A 21,023-nucleotide genomic window follows, 5' to 3' on the forward strand; every position below is an offset into this window, starting at 1 on the left:
GCGGCGGAAGGCGCGGGAGACCCAAAAAGCCTGGGAGCAGTGGGGGCACCAGGGCTGGGGGGCTGCCACAGAGCCAGACCCCGATTCACCTCACCCAACCTCCCCAGCCCAGCTGAGCCCGCCGCCCCGGGACAGCCCCAGCCCGGCCCGGGGCCTCGCCCCCTGCAGACCTGTCCCTGTCCCTGTCCCCGTCCCCTCCGCAGGTGCCCGGGCCCGCAGCGCTGTCCGGGCCGTGCTGGGCCGCGCTGGGCCGGGGCGGCGGCCGCGCTGCCCTGCCCTGCCCTGCCTCCCCCTGCCCGGGCCGCGGGGGGCGGCGGGGCCCCCTCAGCCTCCCGGGCCAGCCGCGGGCCGGGGCGAGGGAGGGCGCATAATAAACAGCATCGTTTTCATGCAGGCAGGGCTGCCGGCTCCCCAAGCCTCCTCCCCGCGATAACAACCCAGGTACAGCCCGCGCTCGCCCCCCTCCCTCCCCCTTCCTCCTCCTCCTCCTCCACCTCCTCCTCCTCCCGGGGGGCCGGGGAGAAATCTACAGATCAAAGAAAAGATGCACAATAATAACGGGGTGGGCGCGCACCGCGGCCCCCCGTCCGGCGGGGCCGGAGCCGGGGCCTCCGGCGGCTCCTGGCCGCGGCCCGGCCGCTGCCCGCCCGGCCGCGGGGCGAGGGGGGCGGCGGCGCGGGGCCGGGCGCCCCCGCCGCGGTACTCACCCGGGCCGGCCAGTGCGGGTACCCCTTCATTTTGGCGAACACCAGGTCTCCAGCCTTGTATTCTCGGGGCCGCGGACGAGCCATCGGGAGCCGCCGCGGGAGCCGCCGTGTGTCCCCCCGCCCTCCCGCACGCCGCCCCGGGGGCAGCCGGGCGAGCCCCCGCGGGGTGCGATGCGCCCGGGCACGGGGCGCAGCCGGGAGCGGGGCCGGGCCGCGGGCGATCCCCGATCTCTCCGGCGGCGGCGGCGGCGGCGGCAGGAGGAGATGGGGTGTGTGTGTGTGTATGTGTGAGTGTGAGTGTGTGTGCGTGTGTCTGTGTGTGTGAGTGTGTACGCGGGGGAGGGGGAGGCCTTGGACACAACCCCAGCAGCCCCCGGTACCAGGGAGCGGGCTGGCCGGGCGGGGGCGGCCGGGGAGCCCTCGCCCCGCGGCGGCGGCGGGCGCGGCGCTGCCCGCGGCCCCCCCGTGCGCGCTGGGCTACGCCGCCCGCGCCGCCCGCTCCATCCCCGCCGCAGCCGCCGCGGCCCCGGGAATATGGAGCCGTCTCCGACGAATTACTCCTCGGGCAGCGACCGAAAACAGGATCTTCTTATCCCCCCCACCCCGCCCGCGCCTCCCCCCGCGCTTTCCCTTCCTGTTATTTTCTAGGTACACAGATCGGTTTCTATGAAAATAGGAGAGCAGAGAGCGCTCCAGTCCCGCCCGGCCCTCCCTTCCCCGCTGAAGCATGACATGGTTCTTTATGCGCGCCCGACATGGAGGCAGGGCGGCGAGCAGCAGCCGCCCGGGGTTGGCAGCCGGGCCCCTTGGGCCTGGGAGTGCCCTGGCCCCGCTGGCACCGAGGCCCAGGCCGAGCACGGACCGGCTCCTCCGGGTGCCCGCACACCCCTCCCGAGCCCTCCCCATGCCAAGCAGCCTGAGCACACCCTAGGCAACGGCCTGGCTCCTAAGCACAAGGCTGTCCCAATTTCTGTACCCAGACTCTCCTCCACCTGCCTTCCCAGCTTAAAACTAAAACCCACATCCACCAAGCCATGGACCTCGGAGCTGCACAATGGTGACTTCCCCTCACAGGGTGCTTGGGATCTCTTGCTTGCCAGGTGATGCCAGTTTTTCCCCGTGGAAGGGAAGCCCTGGTAACTCACAAATCCCAGATATTGCTGCTTTTACCATTATGTTATCAGTTCAGCTGTAATGTTCAAGCATTAATTATCATTGACATTTATTATACTCAAGTACCTCATCTAGTAAAACTAGATAGGCACCTGCAAGGTGGGTCACAAGCAGCAAAGTTCAGGAAAGGTTTTTCTGCAGGTCTGGCTGAAACTCCTAGCAATAGGTTCCCCAACCACTCCCACATTTAAGATAGCAACTGTCCTCTTTGGGTTTAGGGAGACAGCTCTGGCTGGTACTCCCTGACTCCCAAGGAAAGCACCTGGCCACAGGCAGTTCCTGTTGCTAAAGATGGAAATAGATGGCTGAAGACTGTAAGGTCACATTTTGAGGAGGGAGTAGATGGACCATAGAGAGCATTTCCAGTCTGAAATGGCTGGTAATGGCAGAAAAATAAGATGAATATATTCTGCTTCTAGCACCTGTTCCTGGGCTGGCACAGGACCAAGAAGACTTGCTATTTATGATACCCCCAGATGTGGCTCTGGAGCCCAAATGCTGCTGTTGCTGGTATGTAAGTCAAGAAAGTTTTTGCTCTGGGTCATAAAAAAGAATAAGCACTTTGCTGCTAGTGGAAACACTGCTGTAAAATCATTAGCTCAGGTATCAGTAGCAGACTAATAATGGAAAAAGAATTCCAAAAAGCTGGATAAACATTTAGATAATTAGCCTGCACTGTGCTCAGTGCTGTTACCTGTTCTGAAGTACTGATCAGTGACAGGGTTGCCGATGCAACCATCTGCAGTATATACATCTGGCCAAACAGCTCACTTTCACTTTCACATCAAATAGGATTTTGTATCCTCTTAAACTAGTACCTAATTCCCTTCAGAAAAATGTAATATAAAATAAATGAGTATAGGAGCTGGGGACTCTGATCTGACTCTCCAGAATAATCCTATGTGCTGTTTTACACACATAGGATTACTTCCCCAAACCAGCCTTCCCTCCAGAATACTCACTAGAGAGGTGGAGCTGCCTTTTTTTTTCTCCTTTTTTTTTAAAAATTAATTTTATTTTTATGCATTGTTTGCTTTTCATCTCAGACATGAATACCTCTTTCTAGTAACTTATTTAGTGACCTTAAATCAGAAAGGAGCAGGACGTGTGCCAGTTTCTTGCAGAAGGAAACTCTACAATTTAGGTACACACCCAAACAACAATGTATTGCTAATGTCAAAATAGCAACATTCAAAGTGACTAGATAGAGAACTGAAACATCTCATTGCAATTTGCACATTTTTATTTCCTTTTGTCCCAACATTGGTGTCTGCAGAAATGCAGTGAATGAATAATGCTTCTAGTCTGCAGTGAAGATAATCATATACTAGAGCTGCAAAGAAAACTCATCCTATGGACATGAAAGGATGCAGCTCTTTTCCTCATGAATTGACTGCAAAGGATAAATGAGTTGCTAAGGTAAGAACTCCTTAACGTAAAAACTCTTAATACATTCTGCAGATAGTTCCTCCATCAAGCTATGGTTAAGATGCTGGGAAAACATGGAGAAGAAAAAGCAAATTTCCTTCCTGACAAATGAAAAACCAAATCAAATGTTCCACACATTAAGAGGAAAGTAAAGAACATTGGCACAAAACGCAAAGGAGTTTGGTAGCGTGCGTAACCCCCTCAGCCACTCATCACAGCATCAAAAGCCTGAGATCTCCTGCTAGGTCACCTGTATTCTGTTCCTTTCTCTTTTCTTATGAAGGAGAGTTCATCTACTCCTTCCATACAGAAGTGGAAAAGAGGAGTGAAGAGAGTTTTTTCCAAATACTTCAAGAGCAGTTTCTGACCATAACAGTGAATGGAAGAGTGCAGAGGCTTGCTGATATATGCACTGCACGAACATAGGCCAGGTCCTAATTCTACAGAAGCCAAGAGCTGTGTCTGCTTTGGGCACAAAGGTCAGCAGGCCACAGAGGCTCCTTATGGAGCAAGGGACACCTACTCCCTAAACTCCCCAGAATGATCATACCAAGTTCTCTCTCACTTCTCTCTCTGCCAGACAGGTGCTCTATTCCCAGAGCAGGGCAGTACACACAAGTATGAGCAAGGGAGATGATAATGACAGAGGCCCAGCAGGACCTTGAGGGAGGGCCAGCAGTGTGGTCAGCAGTGAAACCCTGAGTCACCCAGGACAGATGGAGTCTGAGATAACTGCTCTGAAGTCATTACCACACTACTGAATTTTGCTTTCCCAATAATTCCCAGGAAACAGTGTTCTTAAGCTGTTGAGAAGCTTTCAGCTAGTTCTGATCATTTCTCCCCAATTCATATGAGGAAAAGAAAAACTACACATTCCTGATTGAAAACTTTCATAGTGAAAGGGTTTCATTGATTTGAAGGTGTAGATCAATCTTTAAGAAGAGAGCATGTGGACAAAAAAGGCCTAATTTCAAAAAAACCTTACAAAGTCCTGAATAAATTTTTAAACATACCTAAGTTTTGCATTAAATTCTTCATGATAATGGTTTTGCACATGCCTATTTGCATGCAGACAGTCTGGAATGTGAATCCTGTTCATGCTGGTATCATGCACTTGCCATTTTTTGAGAAGCTGCCTATATTGTGTCTGTTGGAAGCCACATGGATTATTGCATTTGCCTCTAACATTCTGTCCCTGGCCACCTTACAATTTTTGTTCTCCCTGCCGAAATCTCTTCTGAGATCAGACTGCAAATGCTCTTCACATTGGCCCCCTGTACAATCAACTTTACTGGTAGATAATGAAATAAAACTATTTATTTTTATTTTATCTACCTATGGCTGGTATATTTTCTTTCCTTCTGCATTTCCTTTTCCTATATGTAAAAATGTGTCAGTAATGGTTACCATTATTAGTATTTTGCCTATGATCACAGTAAAGTAGTGCTTTTCTGTTAAATATTTTAATAGGAAATTGTTCTGAATCACAATTGAGCCATTCCCCTGTGCAGGACATGTCTGAGAGCACTGTCTGAAATCACAGAGCTACTTCATGTCAGGCAGAAAGAGGCCATGATGGTTTATGTCCGTCCCAACATGCATAGAAAGGCACTTACCATGCCCATTAGGATATTCTTAATTACTGGAGATAAGCAGCTCACCAGGGGATCTCAAGCTTTCTCTTTAATAAGCTTAGAAAGGAGAAGGGTGTGTATCATAGCTGGAGCAAGTTATCTATACTCAGTTTCATGAATCTTCTTATGTTATACACTCCTAATCATATTAAATTAGACAATCTTTAAGGTGATTGCTTTACATGTTGCAGAGGTGTGAACACATATCCTAGAGGCAGAAGAGATAGAAGTACTTCAGTTAAAATTAACTTCTGGTTGGGAGCTTTCCACTCTAAGCTGGAAAGGTTTGTATGGGATGGAAATGTTATTAACAAGTATGCATTGCTGCCATTCCTTGTTCTCTACAGGCATTTCAGCTAAAGCTACAGCAGGCAAAAGATGCCTACAGTCAGTGCTGCTTAACATGTTCCAACTCAAACCTCTGTTTCTAGTTTCTTTCAGATCTTTCATAATTTAACCATTAGAACTGAAATTTTCAATGAATCAAAACTCTCCTGACAATGACAGTAAAAGAAATAATTGTAAAATTACCGAATTTCCAGGTACCATATAAATGCAGCTGAGTTTCAAGTGCTGAAAAGCATTTGTACACAGTCAACAGGGATTAATAAACAAGCTTCATGTTCTGTCTGGACTAAACATGCTCTAGGCTAAAGTGAATGTGATTCAGCTCATGCTGGAGATGACTGTGGAAGCAAAGCTCATGAGAGGAAAAAATGGCTCCCTGTGAGAGAACTGGGGAAAGCTGGAAGGGAAGCAGAAACTAAAGCCTGGAAAGGATGTGAGAAAAGCAGAAAGGGATTAAGAAAGAGAGGTAAAAGCAGACGTGTATAAGAAGACAAAGATTTCAGAGTATCTTTGTATAAATCAAGAAAACCTGCACATTATCTAACAAAATTCTGTAGCCCAGTACAGCTCACTCTCTGCTGGCAAGTTCTCCACACAAAGACTGATGACCTGTCACTGTGCTGTCAGTGAGCTCATCAGATTATGTGGAAATCCACACTGCATGCAAAGGTATTGGGCTTTATGATCTACCAGTCTCTTCAGTGGTAACCAGCCTGAGATTTTCTATGGGAGGGGAAAACAAATCAGAAGGAAATTTTTAAAGATTGTATCACAAACCTTTCCAGCAACCTTAGTATTTCACAACATTAACTACTGACTTTGCAACTTCACTGTTTGAATTTTCTTTTGTGGCATGTGAAATGTTTTAGCAGCCATTTATTGAGAAACACTCATCAAAATCTAGTACTTCCATAAACATTACACATGAGATGAAGATTATCTTGATAGATAGAAGTTGCACAATTTACTTTGCTGTTCCCATAATTTGATGTGTTTGTTATAATTCATTACAATGAAACTAGTGACTCTCATTTCCATTTGACAACTAATCTATAAAATGCTTCTTCAAATGGCCAGGTGAGAAACTCCACCTCTAAAGCTATAAAGCCATAATACCTAAGGAAGAAAACGTGCAACAGATATTTCTCCTCTGGAGAAATATTTTAGATGTGTCATCTAAAGTCTGAGATTTATTGGGTGAGAAGTATGTTGAGAGTTGACAAGAACAATAAATTTAGTGCCAGATTCGTGACATTTACCCTATCGTAGTTTCCCTTCATAAATACTGGAGAAAAGGATTTCTTTCACATGCCCTCTGGTACATTCATCAAAATGCCTTTTGAAGTGTGACTTAATGAATAATTACATCCCAACATGGACAACAGAACATATTTATTTAAGGAGATTTGTAACTTCATTTTTGTCTCACCTGAATGACAGTGTCAGAAGCCAGGAAATAGAAAGAAATAATGCAGCTAGCATGCAATTTCTGGAGATTGCTGCTGCTTTGTACCATAAACCCCTCTCAAGAGCAGCAGAGTTTGATGCTAGGATGTGTCTATTGCTCAAGAATTCACACTTCCAGAACCCAAGCCCTGAATCTCGTTTGTTGTCCTGCAGTCTGGTGCGTGTTATCACAGGAAAAAAAAATTCTGTCAGGAGTTTCTTCTTGAGTAGGTTGGCATCAGCAAGAGTTTAATAGAAGGCAAACTAAATGACACAAGACTGTCATTCCAACTGTGTTGGAATCAGCAGAAAAACTCTTAGCATATCACCTCTGAAACTGTCTTTCTTTATTCCATGGGCAACATCTCCAAACTCTCAGTGACTCAAATCGCTAAAACGGGTCTTATGCCTATCCTCCCCCGTGTCTTTTACTTAGGCCACATCCAAATCTCACTGTCTTCATTTTTCCATGAACATTTTTCATCTCTGTAAAGGCATTTTTCTCCAGATATGACCTCTATAGATCTTTCTTGACCTTTCCCATCCACATGCCCTCTTTCTCCAGTTCATGTGAAGCAGTGCCTTTGAGGATATGGCCATTCTTTATAAGCACTTTGCTTTGCCCAACAGTCACTTGGAAACATCATCTTCCTGTCATACCTGTGTTTTACACTTTGGCTTCACAGGTCCTGCTACTTCTTTGTTGTGGGTTAACTCCAGCAGGAGCCAAGTCCCACACATCCCTGTGTGGTCAGCACCACTTTGGGCACAAATCCAAAACACAGCACCATATGAGCTACTATAAAGAAAGTTAACGATATCCCAGCCAAAACCAGAACATTTTCTCACCTTATCACCCCCATCCTGCCCAGACTTACTATTATCATCCCCCTGGCTCCTGGATGATGAGTCCTCAAAGGGACCTGGGGGTCAGGACTGAGATACTACTGGGTTTGAAGCATTGAGGAGATTCCTCAGGCTCTGTGGTTGTGGTGATGCTGAGGGTGATGACCACGTTGGCTGCAGGAGGAAAACATGCATGAAGGAGTGCCTGGGGAAGTGGATATGGATGATATTATACCTGATGGGCTGCAGGGAGTGTCATCAATGATCAGGCAGAAAACAGGGCAAGTTACCTTCTCTCCCTTCATCATTCCCAACAAGTAAGGACTCAGCTCTCTGGGCAGCCATTCCTTTCCTCTCCAGGGCATGATGGGAAGCTGGGATACAGGGACCAAAGTTGTTGGATCCACCACCACCTCACTTGGTCTGGCATGCTATCACTTAAACCTTGTGGTGTACTCTTAAAGATCAGCACACCACCCTGCACAATGCAAGAACTGATTCCAGCTGGCTCCTGTGAGAACTTCTTAAAAGCACATTTCTTCACACATTCCACATACCCTCTACCTCCAGATCATGTTTCTTGTGATGGCCTGCAAGTCTGCCCCTTCCCACTTACATTTTGTCATGTGGCAGCCATATGTTGATTGTTTCTCCATTAACCAAACCTAATATCCTGCTCACCTATTTGTCTCTCAGAGACCTCCAGCCTGTACTCCTGCTCATGATATGTCCTTTTAAGAACTGTAAACTCATTTCTCTTGAATTCCTTTCTCAAAACTCCATCCCTCCCAGAAAACTTAGGATAGCTGATTAGGTCTACCACACCTCTAATGAGTGAGGGTTTGCATAGGAGCTGGGAATTAAGTGGTACAGAGACTGAATAGAAAAAGTGAGGAGTAGGTTGTGAAGGAGGAAAGGAAGTTAGCATGCTTAATAACAATTAAGATTGAAATGTATAATTAATATTACCTTGCCCAGTGTTTCAGTGATCCTTTGTTGTATAATGTATCTCTTTCCCCACAGTCTGACTTTGTTTTTCTCAACACTACTCTCTTCAAAGAAGGCCTCTTCTTCTTCTGAGTTTGGAAAGTTACACGTTTATAAATAATAAATATTACAATAAAAAATCAGGGCTACTGCACTTGCTAGCAAACAGTCAATATGCACTAGGTCTCTTAGAAGTCAGAGGTCTGTTTCTGCTGCTGTTTGTGCCACTTTATCTACTTTGATGCAGTGAAGCTGCACCTGATTTGTATCACTGAAAAACTGAGTTGCTAAAACGTAAAATCACAGTAAGATACAAAAACAGTATAAATATTACAATATTACATCTGCTAGGATGTGTATTATTTGCAGAGATTTGCAGAGACATCATTGTAAGCCAGGAAACATACATATTTCTAGAGAAGCAATAGCATTGCAATGTAATGAGAACAAAGAGGCTTCATAAGGAAATGGCTTGTTTCTGTCCACTTCTCTTTAACTATCATGTTAAATGGATGCTATCTTACTGAACATGAACCCCAGTTCAAACCTTCCCACTGCAGTTCAGAGAACTACAATGTTTCAGAATAAAAATATTTTCAGAAGAAAAATTATAACCTATCTTCACTGAGTAGTAACAGCAAAGCACTGCTGGAAGACAAGCATAAAATATTTAGGCTGGTTTTACTAAGAAAGTCAAAGTGAATATCATGACATGAAGCAGCCAAACAGAATTGGCAAGGATGGTATTATAAGGGAGAGGTATTAATAGACTGCTACTCCCACTGGACATGATGCTCCTGTCTTACTCAGGCAAACCTCCCACTAAAACTTTCAAAGGGCATAATGCCAGTGCAGAGCTGCACAGGAACTGTGGGACCAAAAGCGAAACCCAAATCTTCTGTCCATTCATGTAATGCCTCTGTTAATTGCTTGTACTGCATCCTCCCTCTGCAACTTCATGGGGCCTGGCAGCTGGAGGGCCTGGCATCTTGCTCTGCTGGGCAGATGCTGGCCCTCTGAAGATAAAAGTCAGAGTTTGTTGCCAAGTGGGCCATGGTGCCTAAAGAGGAGAAATAGCTTGAACATTCACAGCTGCTTTTTTGTCATCCAGAGATCAACAGTGAACTTCTGGAGCATGGCTAGCAGAAGATCAGTAGAAAGGCAAGAATTGAACAACTGGTTAGGCACCACAGACCTTTAGTTACATTGTGCTGTCCCACAAGCCTCAGTTTAAGCAGAGCTTTGGACCTACCACAGGAAAAGATCTACTTTTCCATACTTCTGTGAGAAGGACAAATCTCAGGCAGCAATAGTATGAAATTGAAATGAGCTGCAGTTTCCTTTCCCATGCAGTGTCCTCCTCTTCTCACTCCCAGTCTTCCAGGACAGTTTTTACCTTACACTGGTAGCTTAGGGAAGTCATAGGATGTAAACTTCAGCATCCAATATAACAAGATTCAATGTAAATTATTTACATGGATGTCAGTATTATCCACATAATATAAAATTAACATTATTAACAGGGGATAAGAAGAATCGAGATTCAGGGCAGTAATCAAAACAAGTAACAGCAGGCTATTCTATAACCACAAGCTGTAAGTTATTTTACATCTAGTGCTGGCCATTATATAAACTTTGTGCAATTTGTTTGTCTGTTTGTTTCAGCAATGGGACTTTAAATGAATAGGCAAAAGATGATTCTATGTTGTGTTAATTTCCCCAGGTTAATAAAGTGTCAAATTAAAGCAAGGAATTAATTTCTCAGCAAATATGTAGTTTACAAGAACTGTAGTTGCAACAAAGGTCAATAGACCAAATGGCCCTGTCTTGGTGCAACTTTGCTGAAGGTAATACAAGAAATAATTTGGCCACTGTGTATCTGGTGTACCTAGTTCTTTGCTGCACAAGGCAATGAAAGGAAACACACTCATGCAAGTCTGCTGAGTGTAAAGCTCCCATAAATACTCACTGTGCTCTTGCACAACCAGCAAGATCCTGCTTTTGAGTTCTCTGGACAGAATTTCATTCTTAAAATACTATGTAGTTCTCTACATGTATAGACTACTAATGAAAAACTGGTAGATGAAATTTATACTACATGTTGTTTAAAATGTATACATATATCATGTAAAATGGTATGCAGCAGAAAAAAAATGTAAACCCTCAGGCATCAGACATTGCTGTATTTCACTGACTATGAACTCGTTTTCTCTCTCATACACCTTCTCACACACGCACTGTAAGGAACCTACTGGTTCTCACTGATCCTGAGCATTCCTGGGGAGCTGGCAAGGTCCAAAGAGCCTCTCATAGTAGATCACTCTGCCATGTTTGCCCTTCCACACAAACATTTGCCAGGAAATCTATAAATTTATCACCTTGAATGCAGCACCGTCATGTGACATGACAATAAAAATGTTTATGTGCAGTCTCACTCAGTGTTTTGCAAACAAGACAGTATCTGAAGGAATGAGGATACTACTGTACCCTCTCTCCCTCTCTTTTAACTACTCCTCTTTTTTTTTTTTTTTTTGTGCCAATGGCTTTGATCCTTTACAAGTGTCCTTCTTCTGTCAGTAACCACTCTGGTTTGGATTAAGGACAAATATGCTCCATTTCCCTGACATTTTTAGTGAAGCACAGTTTGTTTGAAGCTTGTGATTCACTTAAAAACTAGGGCTTTGAGCCCCTAAATGTTAGGTTTCAGATTCATGGCATGTTCATTGCTAGGCATGTCAAAGGCTGCTGCCCCACCATATAGCATGGCCAGCTCCAGTCTTCCATGGAATGGGCAGTGGCATTTGGAGCTGCTGCTGCAGAAATGAGCAGAAGCCAAGTCAGAACATGTACAATTATTACTGCAATTGATGAGAATCTGGGTTATGCTGTGATGCTCCTAAGGCCTGGAGCTGTATTGTTACTGTCTATCCATATACTGACTGAATCACTCAGATGTCCTACAGGAAGCTCCAGGAATAAATTACTGAGTAGAATGAATGTTGTAGTAGAGACAGCCCATGGCAAACTAGACATTCTTACTTCAAAAGGCTGAAGATGCCATCTCTTGATTTCGTGTCACCATGCACTGGGATATGCCTGGGCAGTGTCAACAGCTGAATCTCCACCGGATTTAGTGGAGTCTTCCCTTTTCTGGCTAACAAAACTGCTGGGAATGGGTTGGCTTTTAAAACGTTAATTAATTCCATTTTAAAGGCTGATTACTCCAATGTTGGGCTTTTATTTTTGGGCTGGTCTGAATTCTTCATCTAGGAGAAGGTGTCAATATGGTGGCAAAACTGGCTAAATTTCTAATCTGTAAAATCTATATAAATCACACAACTGTGCCCTATATTATGGCATACACACATGCACTCTTGACCCATTGCTCTTGCTGTTTAGAGGGTAAGGTTGTTCTACATTTTGGTGGGTTTTGCACTACAAGTCAGGGAGGCCCAGCTGAGGGCTCCTGCACTATTTAAAAGGATACCGCAGGGCTGTTTTAGTGTAAAAGTAAAAACAGATGACACTATGTGAAAGGGGCTTCTTACTTGCTTGCCAAAACCTCTACAATTTCAAAATTTAGCTATGTATCTTTTAATATTCACTTCTGTGATCATTTGCAACATACAAATGCTTTTAAAGTGGCCCCCAAGACTTTCTAAACATTCTTGCTTTCTGTTGTACTTCTAATCCTCTTCTTTGTAGGGTAAAGGAAGATAATTTTGGCTTTCTCTAAAGCTGGCTTACTTTCAGGAATAAATTACTCTTGCTTTCCTTACAATGCTAATGATGTGCATAACAGGTAAAAATACTAATACAAACAATGGGTATTTTAAAGGGTTTGATGGGCTACATGTTCCTTCCCTCTGCAATCTCAATTATTTCATCAGAGTTGAGCACAATAATGTAGGTAAATTTTTGCCTAGTGTTTAATCCTCTGTAAAATAAGGGAGTCAATTTGCAGCTTTGTACTGACTATCCTAAGCTGGCCACACGTTTCTTTATGAATATGGATTGCAATGCCAAAAATGCTCAAATTATTTTCAGTTTGAATTACTCGACCTTTCAGAATATTTTTGAAGATGACATGGAAACCAAACATTTGGAACATCTTATATATACGAATTTTTCTCCTTTGACACTAAAATGGTCACCAGAGTACTTAAGTTACCTAAAATGTCAATGCAGATCTGAATGTGCACAAGAAAAAGCAACACAAAACTCAGTAAAGACATGGTTTGGAAAATGTTACAGTGGAGTGAATACAAATTTCAGAAACTTTGTTTGTTCTGCACACAGCCCAGTGGAGCTTATGTCTGTGACAAATGTTTGTCACAAAATCTTAGTACAGACAGGTTATAAAAACTGATGGCATCTGGAGAAATGAACAACATTCAGGTCCAATTATCACAGGAAGAATTATCACAGTGTGAATTTTATTTATGAGGAGTAGGAAATAATGTAAAATAGTTTTGAGTGATTTATTCTGGCACGACAGGGAAACTAATCTGTATGAATGCAACTCTGTATTTTAGGGAATACATTCTTTGTATTTTAAGTATTCCAGGCTGCATATTCTGTCTACCACAGAAAATGAGTATTAGTGTAGACCCAAGAAGAGTCAAACAATGTTTTAGGAAGGAGGTATTAGAGGATATAATTAAACATCAGTGACTGGGCCAATAGTAGTAACACAAAAGTTGTAAGATCCATGGTTTCTTCTGCAAATGAAAAGCCAAGCAGCCCAGGAATTCCTAAGATATACCTAGGATTGGTGTAGAAGTGGTTTGTCAAATAATGAGGCAGAAAACTGACTGAGAAGGAATTTTGAACAAGCAGTTAGATATAGAGGCTGGACTTCAGGGTTGGCTGCTGAATGGGAAGCTTTAGGCCAAGATTATCTGATTTTTTTCTTTAAACAGAAAATCTGTGACTCTTGATATTCTTTTAAATGAAGACGTGTGTGAACAGAACTAGTTCACAAGTATTCAGTATTGACTGTGTCAGCAGGAGCAGGAATGTGTTTGTATGAAAATCAACTGACAGACACTTTAACCAAGAGAATTATAAAACACCACCAAGTTGGGATTTCTAAACTGGGATTTGGTCTGAGGATAAGACAAGAAAGTTTTTGTAGTTTTTTTACAAAAAATGGGAATTCCACTGGGAAGCTTAAGTTTAGAAACTAATATCCCAACTTCTACAAGATGTCTGTCAAACTGTCACTCACACTGAGAAGTGCACTACCATTCCTTGTACACATGGCCACCAGCTACACTCTGCTGCGTTCAAAGCAGAGAAAACTGCAGTTGTAAATGCCCAGGGAAACTACTGAAATGCATCTACAATGTATGTGTACTATGCACATGGGGGAGATGCTCTCTTTGAGCACAAAAACTTGAAGGCAGTAGAATGCAGAACCAGATCAACATACTGACTGATCAGCTTATACTTCTAGACATTTTGTTGTAAATTCTTATGGATTTGGGGAGAAAATAAAAACACATGCTTGAGAGTTTGATTTTCAGAAGTGTTCCTGTATTTTTAAGCTTGAATCCTGTTGTCAAGAGATGAACTTGGGACTCTTCAGAATTGTGTGTGGTGGACAATTGTTGAACCTTGGGGGCTTTGCTGGTTTTTCTGCTCTCCCACGGTCCCAGAGTAAAACCAGTTTCCTTTTCAGAAAGATGAAACCAATATTTATGACAGTTACCAGATTTTACAACCTACTGGCAAAAACAATGGGGTAAAGCCCTGCTTTAGCTTTATTCAACCTGCTGTGAGCTGAGGCACTGACACTGTACTGCAAGCTGTTCATTGTGTCCAAAAGCACAACTAATAATAGAAGAAAACATCTATGAGGAAGCTTCTGAAGGACAGACTAGCACAGGAATTGTGGCTTCAAGATCTCACTGATCATTTGTTGGTGCAGGTAATGGCTCTCTCTGAAGCTCCTTAGCACACACTGGTGCTACACCATGGTGTGGATGCCAGGACTTGTCCCACTGGGCTTTCTCTCTCCCTGGGGTCTCTGTGTTAGCCAGAGGTGCACCCCCAGCACAGCTGTTGCCAACACCGTGGACACTGCAGTCTGCTAAGGCACTGCTGGGTCAAAGGGACTGCTGCTTCCCAGAGGCAGCTTGAAGGGTTGCCATTGTTGTACTTGTCTACAGATCCAAGTCAGTTTGTTTATTTTCTTTAAAGAGAGTCATTCAGCTCTCCTAGAAAGGACAGAGAGAAAAGCCACATTGAAAATATCTATGTTGCTGTTAATGTAGACCTTCCCAGGCCTCTGACCTTTCCCACCAGGAGGGTTTTCCAAGCTCTGCTCCAAAATAAAGATCTGTATTTCCCTGAAATACTGAACAATTTCCACCAGAGGTCTCTGTCTACTAATAATTCCAATCTGGTAGGATTGCTTATGCACTGCAGGGCTCCCAAGTCAGTGCTAGGCTTTGTCTCTTCATAGGAGTAAGAAACAAAACTAAGCCTTCCCAAGTCTGAGTGCCTGGGAAATCATCATCATCTTCTTTACAGGGCAGTAATACCCATCTGTTACATACACAGAGATTTTCAGGAAAGGTTTCTTTCTATAAGTTATTTAAATAACTCTCTTGAGCATGTGTAGCCTATCTATCAAAACCAATGTTTCAATGAATTTAAGAATTAAGAGCACTTCATCAGAGAATTATTAAACTGTAAATATGCTTTTGCATGCAAAACAGGTAAGTTCATTTGGAACAAAGAAAATAAACTTCTATCTTCTCAAGAGGGTACTGTAATCCCTAACTTGAGATCTAACTATGCTCAGGGGGAACTGCTCCAAGAGATTTAGCTTTCAGGCTACAATATCTTTGCATCTCATCTGGCTTTCATATAAGTGTACCATCTGCTTATGACAAAATTATTTATTTTTATGCCTACATTCCCCTGTCTTTGTTTTATTTACTAATCTGCTTCAGTCTATGGGATGCACTCAAAAAATGCAAGGTGCTAAAAATAAGGATTAAACATTTCTACCTTGAGGTGTGTTCTCTAATTGCTCTGTGCAGCACCTCAATTTACCAAGAAGTCTCAAAGAGAGGCTCTTTTGAAGCTCAAACAATATTATCAGGGTGGGGCAAGTTCCCTTCCCTCACCTCAGGAAAGAGCCTTACCCTTCTCTGTGCCAAGCCGTTTGCTGGTGTTTTGTTATGGCAGAGGATGGTGTGACGTGAGAATCTTGCAGCAGAACCACCACGATTTCCCCAGCTCACAGTACAGGCACAGCACCTGCTTGTGTGGCACATTACACTCAGTGTGGTACAAACAAAATGCTGCTAATGGCTGCTCACCCTGAAATCATCTCAAACATACCCTGGTCTAGTCTCTCAACTGAGATGTGAAAGGTGCACATGCCTTTCATCTCCAGCTGTTCAAAAGCCATAATTCCACATATGAAATAGAAACATGGCCAGTGACCAGTCTAGCACATCTGTGTCACCACCCTGAAGTTCTCTAAAGAGAAGACCAATGGACAAATACCATGGGAGCAAGGTCTGATCCTACCCAGCTCAGTGGGGTAACTCACAGCAGTAGTTTTTGTGGAGAATGCCTGGATGCATTTCTCAGCAGCTCTTACTCGTGTCATAAAACATACCATTATTGTATGCTAATACCATGTACATACATACATACATACATGCTCTCAGCCCCTTCATTTCCACAAAATATTACAAGTTGGGGCATCGAGGCATCTCAGTGCAAATAGTGCACTGAGAAAAATACTGAAAACAAATTCAGCCTTAGAGCACAACAAACAACAGTAGCAAGATGACAAAAGGTATTAATGCTCTTTGCAACACCTGGCACAAGGCCTACAACTTACCTTAGCCAAGGAGCAAAATTTACTCCAACCTACCACATAACTCACACTGGAGTTAAGGTGGCATTATATGGAAGTGATTGCAGGCTGAATTCCAAGAGCACTCTAATTCTTTGTTCAGCTTTGACTCACTCCCTTCTCTTCATGCACACATAGCAGAAGGGGTATTTATTGGATGAACAGACTGAAAATGTGCCCACTTACTTAGTGTCCGCTGCTGTAACAATCCCTTTGGGATCAAGTGAAAGAGGAGGAACTGCTTGTGATTTAGGACAAGGAATTTTAACCAAACAGCAGAAAGTTCCACTGTGTCTCAAACTGAATATTTTAGTCAAATCAATGCCTGCACCTGCCTTCTGCTTATAATTCACCATGAGACAGAAGTCCCTTGGTAATCTGGTAGAAATTCTTACAGCCCTTTGAAAAAATCACTTGTAACTCAGTAGTTCTTTGATTTGCAAACTCTGGGTAGAATTTGATTCATGTTTCACTCACTCTTTTCCAGCAAATACCCACATTCCAGCTAAAGCTGGTCCTCTGCATTATTAGTGTTGTCTCTGACTTAAGATGGCATGTTTCTTTTTTTGGGAATGCACCATAATCTAACCTGCCCTACCTTGCATTTAGCTGAAGAAATGTGTTGTAATTGTGATAATGGTGAGATGACAGGCAGACCTGGCTATCAGGGTTCAGTTCCAATTCTGATACTTTCCAGTTTGATTCTTTTCTCCTACACAGCTGTTGCAGGCCTGGATGACATAGAAGATCCAACTCCCTCCTCTTTCTACTCTGCCAGATCATGTTATAACTGAAAGTCCCTGTGAGAAGCTACAGAGGGAGAGAGGATTCTCTGGGAACACAGGGATTTAATTTGAAGTCACAACAGTATCAAATATCCCATCTGAGAAGACTGTCCTTCCCTTCTCTAAAGCCAAGATCAGCAATATTCTCCTTTAGGCCAAAAATGACAAAGACAACTTCATTACAGCTCAAGAGCTCTGCAGCTTTGACCCATATGATGGACCAGAATGAAGAAATGTATCAACTAAAGGATACTTTGGTCCTGTTTTGTGTCCAGAAGAGACTCTTATGTTCACTTCATGTGAAAGAAGCAGAGAGATAGAGGAACTTTTTAGTCTCTAAACAAGTTACCCTCCTTCCTTTCCCACTGCTCCTCTAAAATTTATGGTCTTTCAGTAGCCTACACTTAACCTTCAAGAAAATAAAATAGGGCAAGAATGGACCAGGAACCCAGCAGAGCATGAGGCATAACCCAACCAGCAAAAAGGGTTTGTGAGTACTTTTTCCTGGTCTTTTTAGGAAAATTCTTTCATAGCAGAGAGGTTCAGATCCATCTTACCACATACCTTTCTCCAACATCTATTTTTTTGCTTTACACCTCATAGCAAAACATTTAGAAGTGGCCTTCTATTGATAGAGATTGCTATTGGCCTGGAAAAGACTTCCCCCCCCAGCAGAAATCCACACTTATGTGAGAGCAGAATCTGAGAATAACAGAAGACAGAAATGTACAAATTATCCAAGATCTTCACTTCTAAACTTGGCATGTGGTCCAGCTTTTAGCAAAAAAAAAAAAAAAAAGAAAAAAAGCTCAACAATAGCAAAAACATTGTCAAACAATTTGGAGAAATGCAATGAGCAATGAGATTAAAATTCTTTACTCTCAGTTTTTGAAGCCATAGACATTAAGATCTCAGCAAATATTTCAATACTTTCAGAAGAAGAGAACTCATATTTATTCCACCTGTCAGATATTGGGCATAATGCTGTTTTACAAAACTGAGTTCCATTAATTCAGTTACCTGTTGGTGTGAATTCAAGGCTTTTGACTGATGAGGCACTGTAATTCTAACAGTCCCTGCCAATTCATGCATGATGTTGCACGTATTCATTTTTAAAAACTAAAAAATGATGTACTTTTGCTGTTTGCTGCTACCAAAGCACTCTGAAAGCGAGAGTCACCTTTTCAGGGCAAAAGGCCTGAGAAAATAGGAAGACCATGATTTAATTATGTGCACAGTCTTTCTTTATGTCACAGTCCACATGAGAAAGATGTTGCAACATGGTCCTTGAGTAAGGATGCAACACTGGGCTTGGTTTTCACAGTGTAAACAGCAGATAAAAATGGAATACTAAGAAGACTTGGAATTGTAATGCGTTATGTTTTGGGCTGGCTGGTTGGTGGAATACAGTGATGAATATCTGAACTTTCCCAAACCACATTTACTGTAATGTGTTGGTGGCACTAATTTCTCTAAGCTTGGGTCCCTTTTCTCACATTTCAACTCCCACTTAGCTTTAGATTCTGTAAGATTTCTCAGGACTAAAAGTAAAACTCCTTTTTCATAATTTAATTAAATTATAGTTCTGAAGTTTTATATTGGTGCAAAGAAGCCACATAGCTAAGAAGAGTAGTACAACACTTTGTGCCAGGAACCTAAAGCTGGAAGAGGGGGATGAAAAAGTCCTTGTATCACACAGAAAAAACCTCCAAGTACACCCAACCCCACTATACTGTGGGTGCATTTTAAGCCCTGAAGTTTGCAATGAAAATAACCCTGGGTGCATGCCCTTGTATGCATTAAGGCACTAGTCCTTGAGACACAACAGGGCAGTGAGTTGAAACCTGCACCAGGACAGACACAGGGTCACCCACCTGGATCCAAAAACTTGGACTATCCTCCAGGTCAAACACAGCTTACAACTGTCTTGAATATCCACTTACCCCTAGCTGCTTCTTCCGTGTGGTAACCTTCTTCTTCTAACATGGCAGCAAATAGTTATTCTAACAAGAACAGCAACAAAACAGCATTCAAACTGTCCTTATGACTCAGTTCTGGGCCTTCAGAGAGGCTGCAAGGCCAAAACTCCAGGGAAGGAGCATTCTCTTTGCAATGTATGTTTCACTTGAAAGCACTTGCTGTATGCAGAATTAAACACTTTTATCTTCATTAAAATGCCCTGAGACTCTCTTTTGATGTTAAGTTAGGAAAAAGGTGCACTCTTGGCTGTTCACAGAATTTGTGCAATTTCGGGATTTTTCTACTTACACCCATGTTAAAGCACAAGAAATACATCCAAGAAAGAGCTGTGATTTAATATGAAGAAAGAAACTGTAAATACAAAATGAGAGATTGGAAATCAAATCTCCCCTTCTAGAAAATCATCTCTACTTCATAAGGTACTCCGAATTTCAGAAGCAGGGTGCCAAGCAGGGTGACATTGCTCATCTGCTTGCCTAAACCATGTTCTGCAGAGATTTCTGGGATACAGTATGCTCACTTTAGTTTGCAGGATTCTTTGTGGTATTTACATTAGTACAAAATTTGTTGATGTAATGTCATGATGGTGGTCTCCTGCCCAAATCAAACATGTAATTAATGTGATTAAAACCACAACTTTTCAAAGAAAATTTGGCATGCTTTTCTAGAAAGATATGCAGACTTCTTATGTTTGTAGTACGTATTTGAATGCAAATACATGTGTTTGATTTCCCCTGAGTGCTGTGTGAACAGTTATTATTACTGACCTGGAAATTATTCTACTTTCCCTATTTGACTATTGTTTTTGTCTGGGTTAATGCATCCCTGAAACCAGATGTGCAATGCTGGATATATTTCCATTATTTAACATGATCATGTGTATTTATTATCCTGATGTTTGAGGCAGTAACAGTTGGTTTGTGCTGCACACAACCTTGGTATGGGTACAATGATCAACAGGCCTCACAGTAGAAGTGCTGTAAGGAATCCATGTCAATAAGGCATTTCCTGGGGTATTATTGCTATGAACCACTTGAACCAAAAGGAAAGAAAATTTATATTTTAGTTGTCTAAAGCATGCCTCTTTAGATTTTGCTCAGGCATCTACCATATGGCAGAACCAGCATCACCTTCTGTTAGCAATGAAAAGGTTGCTTTGGCCAGTTCTATTTCCAGCCAGAAGAGTGCAGCAGGACGTACCTGTGTTGAATATCTCACAGAGCAGACCTAGAAAATGGCTAAAAAATTTTTAAATATCACCCACTCCCTACAATAGCCTGACACATAAAACAAAATGAATGCCAGTTAGCAATGAATTGATTTCTTTCAGTCACAATAGGGCAATACAAAGAAGAGGATAGTTGACAAAACAGTGGTTATTGCTCCTTAACTCTAAACCCAGTAATTTACACTGCTGTAAACAAAAGACTAGTAATGAGGAAGTGATGGTTTGTGAATATTGAACATTCTTTTTTAAATAAAGACTGGCAGAATATAACGCCATGCAAAAACTGTATTTGCAATAATCCTCCATAGAGATACAAAAAGGGTTTTATGGAACCAGATTTTTAAATGTTCTGCAATATCACAGTGTACAACCAAGCCTTTGTGTTACCCTCACAATTTTCTTATGAGGTAAAAAAACGACTGCTCTGAGTGTGCAGTAAAATGCATCTGCAGATTGTTGCATAATTTAAAGCAGAAAGTGAAGAGTTATGGCTGGAGTTTTGATGCCAACCAGCTCAGTTACCTGTAGATAGCCTTCCCCTCCTCTGCATGAAGAACACGCACCAGACTCATCTTACAT

At 42.8% G+C, this 21,023-nt stretch overlaps 1 protein-coding gene and 1 long non-coding RNA gene across 3 annotated transcripts in view; one reads left to right on the plus strand and one right to left on the minus strand.

Annotated features, from left to right (window-relative positions):
- Positions 1–847, minus strand: part of HDGFL3 (HDGF like 3) — a 43,488-nt gene extending 42,641 nt beyond the window's left edge. The window contains exon 1 of the mRNA XM_033070587.2: positions 708–847. Coding sequence (XP_032926478.1) covers positions 708–791 — 84 coding nt within the window. The 5' untranslated portion in view covers positions 792–847. The remainder of the gene's footprint in view (positions 1–707) is intronic.
- LOC117001897 overlaps positions 329–21,023 on the plus strand; it is a 31,315-nt gene continuing 10,620 nt past the window's right edge. Inside the window, exons 1-4 of one of the 2 annotated variants that reach the window (XR_004419179.1) lie at positions 329–441; positions 2,300–2,390; positions 3,157–3,299; positions 17,172–17,560. This is a non-coding gene — a long non-coding RNA (uncharacterized LOC117001897). Of the gene's footprint in view, positions 442–2,299; positions 2,391–3,156; positions 3,300–17,171; positions 17,561–21,023 lie in introns of those variants that run through there. The other variant, XR_004419180.1, reaches the window with a different exon arrangement.

This window comes from Catharus ustulatus, chromosome 12 (genome assembly GCF_009819885.2).
Source record: "Catharus ustulatus isolate bCatUst1 chromosome 12, bCatUst1.pri.v2, whole genome shotgun sequence".
Lineage (NCBI taxonomy): Eukaryota > Metazoa > Chordata > Aves > Passeriformes > Turdidae > Catharus > Catharus ustulatus.